The following is a 6000-nucleotide window of genomic DNA, read 5'->3' on the forward strand; positions in this document are numbered from 1 at the left end:
CCATTCGTTTGATGTACAGGCTCCATCAGGGATTTGAGGAAGGTGTTTATAATTGCATCCTCCTCATGGGATTCTTCAGCAGGAACGGCTACGGCTGCATCAGTCGGCAAGAACTCGACCGCAAAGTCATTTGCAAGATCTTGAAAATCACGTCCCCAAAGAGGAGCAGCAGCTTGGTGGGGAAGTGTATGGTCAAGCGTACAGCAGGGATAATGAGAGTCGCCATCAAGAGCAGAGGATTCACCGACATAGCAGAGATCGATGCGTAGGGTTAGGCAGCGTGGCACAAATGAGGACATTGCATTCTTTTTTTGAAGAGAATAAAGAATTTCAATCCTATTCAGATGCTGTGAAATGTACCAAGCAGTGGGGAATCAAAGCAGGGTTTCCAAAGGGTTGGGAATAGGATTACTGTAAGGAATGGCCTTCGTGTTGCAATTACATATCGTATGTTTCTTTTTCCTGAGTGACCTCTGTAGGATGCATGGACGGACTGGGGAGTTGCTGGCAAAGCCATCAATGCCGTCCTTGCACTGTCTAACACTGATGCAATCTTCATTTCAGTGATGCCAATTCGAGTATAACCAAGGTAAACAACTTGGTCAACTTGCCAAAGTTCGGTATATCAGGTAATGCTCTCATACTCTCATTTATAAAATACACATCTATACATGCTTTACGTAATTTTATGAATGAAGTTTGGATGCGTGTTGGCCATGTCTCTTTGAGTTGTGTGCATATATCTTAATGGTGTCTTAAAATGCAGGTATATGTAGGCCGAGGACACGAAATATATTGAAAGACATAATAGTCAATGGAGTTGTTGGTGTTTTATCATATGGATGATTACCATGGCTTCATGTCCCCAAACAACTATGTTTTCTTTAGGGCAAGGACAATCCTCGAAATTGTTGTTGAGAATTTCAATTTTTTAACTTCTTGGAGAGTGCTTTGTTGTTGAAGAAGACCTTGGCTTTGCTGAACCAGGTACATGGCTGTTGTGCTCACATATGTGTGTGTTTCTTTTGTATGTGAGTAGTTCTTGCAACCTACCAACAATGATTTTCAGAAGTGTTTCTTTTGTATGTCAGTAGCTCTTGCCTCCTCTTTGTCATTTGAAGGTAGGAATCTCTGCAAAGAGATGCTTCCTTGAGCAATTATCAAGGCTTGTAGATCACTCATGTAACTAGCATCTTTCTAAAGGGGATTATGAACACCTATTGCTACTGTGCCTCTTGCATGTATACTCTCAAACTCTGTAAAGTTTTTATTGCCGGAGTCTCTCAGCAGCTCATGAACAGCTTGAATGTGATCAGTCTTCTGCTTGCTAGAACTGCCTGCTTCTTCCTTGTACAAAAGTGCAGTTGTTTGTTTTTCTTGACCTTGAACAGCCTGCACAAAAGATCGGTTTGTGTTGATGATTGTCTTCTATGTAAAGTCAGATTCGCTGCAATCCATTTAATGGTAGCTGCTCTCTTATTATGTTGCAATACACCAGAGTTTGATTGTCAGATTTTGATGTCCAACGACAATCAGATCAAATGAGTCTATACTGAGTTAACGTCTATTTATTGTTCAATTTTTATGTTTTTCAAGTGGAAGCTTACAACGCCACTTCGGGCGATGGGTTTAAATTTACTAGGTGATTTATTAGTTTGGGTTTGCTAGATGGTTTACTAGTTTGACATGGCAAGGTCAAACTAGCAAGCCTGAAGAGTTTCTAGTTAGATCTAGCAATTTAGTTACTATATGGTAGTATCATTTTCCATATAGTAACAAACTTACTAGATTGACCAACTAGAAAGTGTCTCATAGTTGCTAGTTTGCACTTTTACTAGCTGTGTGCATTCAAACTAGTGAATTATCTAGCAAATTTATATTTTTTTCTATATGGTAACATGGCAAAAGCTCCTTATGAGAGAGAGATATGCGTGTAGCCTGAACAAGCATCTCCTTGCATTCTCTTTTACGAGTGATACTCCCTCCGCCTATGGGGAATGGCTACCTAAGGATCAACATATGAATATCCTTCTCATCAAAGTATTGAAAGATAGACCCGATGATAGGGTTGTTTGCATCCATTACATGCTCGAGGACTACTTGTCGCGTGAACATGAATAATGATATGAGAAGTTGGATCAGTGGTTTGGGTAGATCTTGCAAAAGACGTTGGAGTGCCTGAACCACAATCCATATTATGAGAAGTTTGGGCAGTAAAGCAGAGATCCACTTGCCCCTAAAAGCTATCGAGATGAGAGATATACCTCATGCGCACCTCACTAACGGTGTCCACAGCTTGGATGGTCGATCGTGTTCTTGGTCCACTCTTCATCTCTCACCTATCCACTCTTCTTTGTTGTCATCAAGGGACTTCCAGTTGTGCCTCATGGGCTCCTGGCAATTGTAGAATTACTTTACTTATACTGCCAATTTTTGGGCGTGGAGCACCATCAATATAGACGTCGGGGTTACACACCATCAAAGCCTCTCTCTCTCTCTCTCTCTCTCTCTCTCTCTCTCTCTCTCTCGCTAACAGACTACAGGCATCCATTCAAGATTGATGATGAAGCTATGCCGAGCATGAAGAGACAGAGTAAAGCAGAGAGGCTATGTTGCACTCACCCACTATGTGCATGTAGATAGTGGCTTCCTCTTCAACCCATGAAGAGACAAAGTAAAGAAGAGAGGCTATGTTGCACTCACCCACTATGTGCGTGTAGATAGTGGCTTCCTCGTCAACCCATTGCGCTACAGGATTGTGGTCCTACCAAAATCACTGCAATCTGATTTAAGAAACGTCCTCTTGAAAACACCTTCAAAACAAGCAACTCACACTAGCAGGGCCTCACCTGCACTCCGCCCAACGCACGCACGCCCTACATATGTTGGGGTATAAAGCCCAATGTGGTCGCCCAGGTAAGTGGGCGGGCCGCCAGGTATGTACACATATTCTTTTGTAAAAACTTAATAAGAACTCACTATGCTCTACACATTACAGTAGAGCGAGCTCACCATATCGTCGTGCTCATTCTTCTCGCACACTCTCTCGCATCACACTTCCGCTTGTACTCCTTCAACTGGTACCAGAGCTCAGATCGAGGCTCGGGGTAGCATTTGCAGGTAGCCAGAGTCACTTGCTCAGATTGGAGTGAGATTCTGAGGTCATCTCGGCCATCGTTCGGCTTCGACAAAGTTCTGCACAATGCCATTTTCGACTACGTGGTCTCAGCGGGTGCAGAGCCGACTCTGCAAATTTGGGGTTTCGGCCTACGACTGCAGGTGCTGAGGATATTGGCACTCCCAGAGTGTTGATTTGTGGCTCTCTACACATCAAAGGACGGCTCACAGTTCTTGGAGGCGTGTCACATACGACACAGGCACATCTACACACAGACTGTAGGTGACATTCACTAGTTCATCAGGTAGCTTGTGTTTGCTGCTTGATATTCCAGATTTCATCCTGACATTGCAGGTACTTCCACATGGGATGTATTTTCAGAGATGATGTATGTCTGTTGAGGGTTTGCTGGCTGTGAGTCACGCAGCAAACAACCGCCGCAGCGGTTACAGCATATAGTGGGAAATTTGTGGATGTATGACTTTGTGGGAAGTCTATGTACTGTCAGATTACTGCAGCCTTTGTTGAGGGTCGAGTGAGGTTTTATTGAGCTGGGGGATTATCGAATGTTGAGATCCTTTCGGTGATACAGGTCTTGGAGCGATCCCTCGAGCACCCTTAGATAGGCAGCTAGGATGTATTGACTGTGAGTTAGACAGTTGGGATTGCATCTTTGCTTTACTGCCGTTGAGGCATTGTCGCAGTCTATGCTTACAGGACAGTGACAGGACAGTGAGAGATAGTACAGGTGCAAGACAGGTTTACCCATAGCTAGGTGTCTCACTCTCTCTCTCATAACAGGTCTTGAGTTCAACTCCTCGTCGGCTAGATCTTTAAGGTCTCTTGGGATAGTTTCCTACGACGTTAAAACTCTCTTCTTCTTCTTGTTCTCTCTCTCTCTCTCTCTCTCTCTCTCTCTCTCATAAGGACGTCGGAACTATAGATTGGGAAAATTACCAAAATACCCCTCTAGTTTGTGGAAATTTAGAAAATACCTTGTATATATTTTGGTTGGATTGATCAGGATTTTCTAATCATTATGCTTTTTTGACAATTGAGATTCGTTTTTGAGTGCATAGCATGTAATTTGTCACAAATTATCCTACAAAAAAAGGCAATTGTGTTCGAAATATATGAAGCAATTCATCTCCAAAGCCTACATAACCAACTCAAATTTTGTTATAGCATCTTGAATTGATAGACAATCAATCTTCTTATGAAAAGCTACAAATTTTTGTTATCTTTGGAGAAATTTAATCTCACAACAAGGGGTTTTTTTGGAAATCTGGAAAATTTGAAAGGCATTTTGACAAAATAGTGGGGGTATATTGGGAATTTATAAAATTTGAGGGGTATTTTGGGAATTTCCACAGAGTAGTAGTTTTTGTTATATTATTTTGGCTTCAATCGTCTCTCTCTCTCTCACACACACACACAGTTTCTCATGCACGAATAGTACGCAGACATTCTCTCTCTCTCTCTCTCTCTCTCTCTCTCTCTCTCTCAATGTCGGTGGGCAACGCCTATTGCACGATCTCTCTCTCTCTCTCTCTCTCTCAATGTCGGTGGGCAACGCCTATTGCACGATCTCTCTCTCTCTCTCTCTCTCTCTCTCTCTCTCTCTACGTTCGATGCTGAGCTGGACCGGGCCTGCTCATCGTCGATCGCTCTCCCTTGAAGCATTCATTCATTGCAGAGCATGAGGATGTCTTTCAGTCACCAGTGGCGCTCATTGTGTGTGCGTCGTGTGTGTGTCGTGCGACTTGTGAGAATCAGAGCACACTCGCCCTCTCCCCTCACTCAGGCGAGTATGGCTGAGTTTGGATGTCGGAACTCAAGCAGAGTTTGACACATGGCACTGAAAACCAGTCTCCTTAATATGTAGTATAGATTGTATCACTTTTTGTGACCTGTTAATATACACATGCGTACTTTGTTTTAGCACAAAAAGTGTAGCATCGCAAGCTTCATCTCTGTGCTACCTATGTGACCACCTATGCTTACAGCTCTTAAAAAAGAAGCTGGCATCTATGAGGACATTGACATAGGCAAACAAATTCTTCATGAGAATGGTAATGGAGAACACTAAAAACCAATGTCATGCTTGGAAAACACAGACCCGAAGCTCCTTTTCTATTTGTTTCTAAAAAAAAAAAAAAAACCCCTTAAAAGCGAGAGTTATCTATGCTACTCTACTATGGAGAAGCTTATTTCGGGTGGCCATGTGGATGAAAATGCACGCAACGTTGCAATGCCAAGGGGGCTCCTCCTACTTTCTCTCTATGATCATGTGCCTTGCTCCATTTTGGTATGCTCACCTCCCCGTTCTATCAAATCTTGATGCCTAAAAAACCAAGGGGTCCCTCTAGCATGACGTTCGAACTTCTGTTTGGACACCTCTCCCTACCTTTATCGAAGCTTGATCAACGAGCCGATTGTGTTGTGTAGTCTCTCTCTCTATGGTCATGTGCCTTGGTCTATTTTGGTCTATCTACTAGGCACCGCCTCCATGTCCCGGTCTTTGCATCGGCCTACAAGCATGTGGCCCAACCCATTTACCTATACGGAGACATACTTGGCCAAGTGTCTCCCACCTTGAAGCCCAACATCCCAACGAGCTCAACTTGGGCTTTTCTAACTGTAAGACTTTTCTTACATAGCCTCCATTAGTGTGGTGCTTCAAACCGTGGGCTTACTAGCTAGCCATGGATCCCAAGATTTCTTGTGTTTATCATTTTTTGGACCCATATCATAAACCACCAAAATATTACGATGTGCCAGTTGATATGTATCAGAGTTATGATTGAAATCTCTATTATATTTTCTCATGGAGGAATTTTGTAGACCCCTATATGAACTTTTGATGATTTTATGAATAGAAG

At 42.9% G+C, this 6000-nt stretch overlaps 1 protein-coding gene across 1 annotated transcript; it reads left to right on the top strand.

The window, feature by feature from the left end:
* Positions 1 to 219: 219 nt before the first annotated feature.
* LOC147423141 (uncharacterized) lies at positions 220 to 965 on the top strand. Its single transcript, XM_086501347.1, has 3 exons — positions 220 to 413; positions 565 to 629; positions 767 to 965. Exons 1-3 carry the CDS (start codon positions 355 to 357, stop codon positions 844 to 846), a joined length of 204 nt encoding a protein of 67 aa, XP_086357473.1. The 5' UTR covers positions 220 to 354; the 3' UTR covers positions 847 to 965.
* The last annotated feature ends 5035 nt before the right edge of the window (positions 966 to 6000 follow it).

The sequence above is a fragment of the Adiantum capillus-veneris genome, chromosome 26, assembly GCF_014529385.1.
Source record: "Adiantum capillus-veneris isolate H3 chromosome 26, ASM1452938v2, whole genome shotgun sequence".
NCBI classification, from domain to species: Eukaryota; Viridiplantae; Streptophyta; class Polypodiopsida; order Polypodiales; family Pteridaceae; genus Adiantum; species Adiantum capillus-veneris.

Bases quoted from the DNA above. Each gene is read 5' to 3' on its own strand.
- LOC147423141 (XM_086501347.1), top strand. From the start codon at position 355: ATGTACCAAGCAGTGGGGAATCAAAGCAGGGTTTCCAAAGGGTTGGGA. The intron at 414-564 runs GTAAGGAATGGC...TCTTCATTTCAG, and splicing joins GGGTTGGGAATAGGATTACT to TGATGCCAATTCGAGTATAA. The intron at 630-766 runs GTAATGCTCTCA...CTTAAAATGCAG, and splicing joins GCCAAAGTTCGGTATATCAG to GTATATGTAGGCCGAGGACA.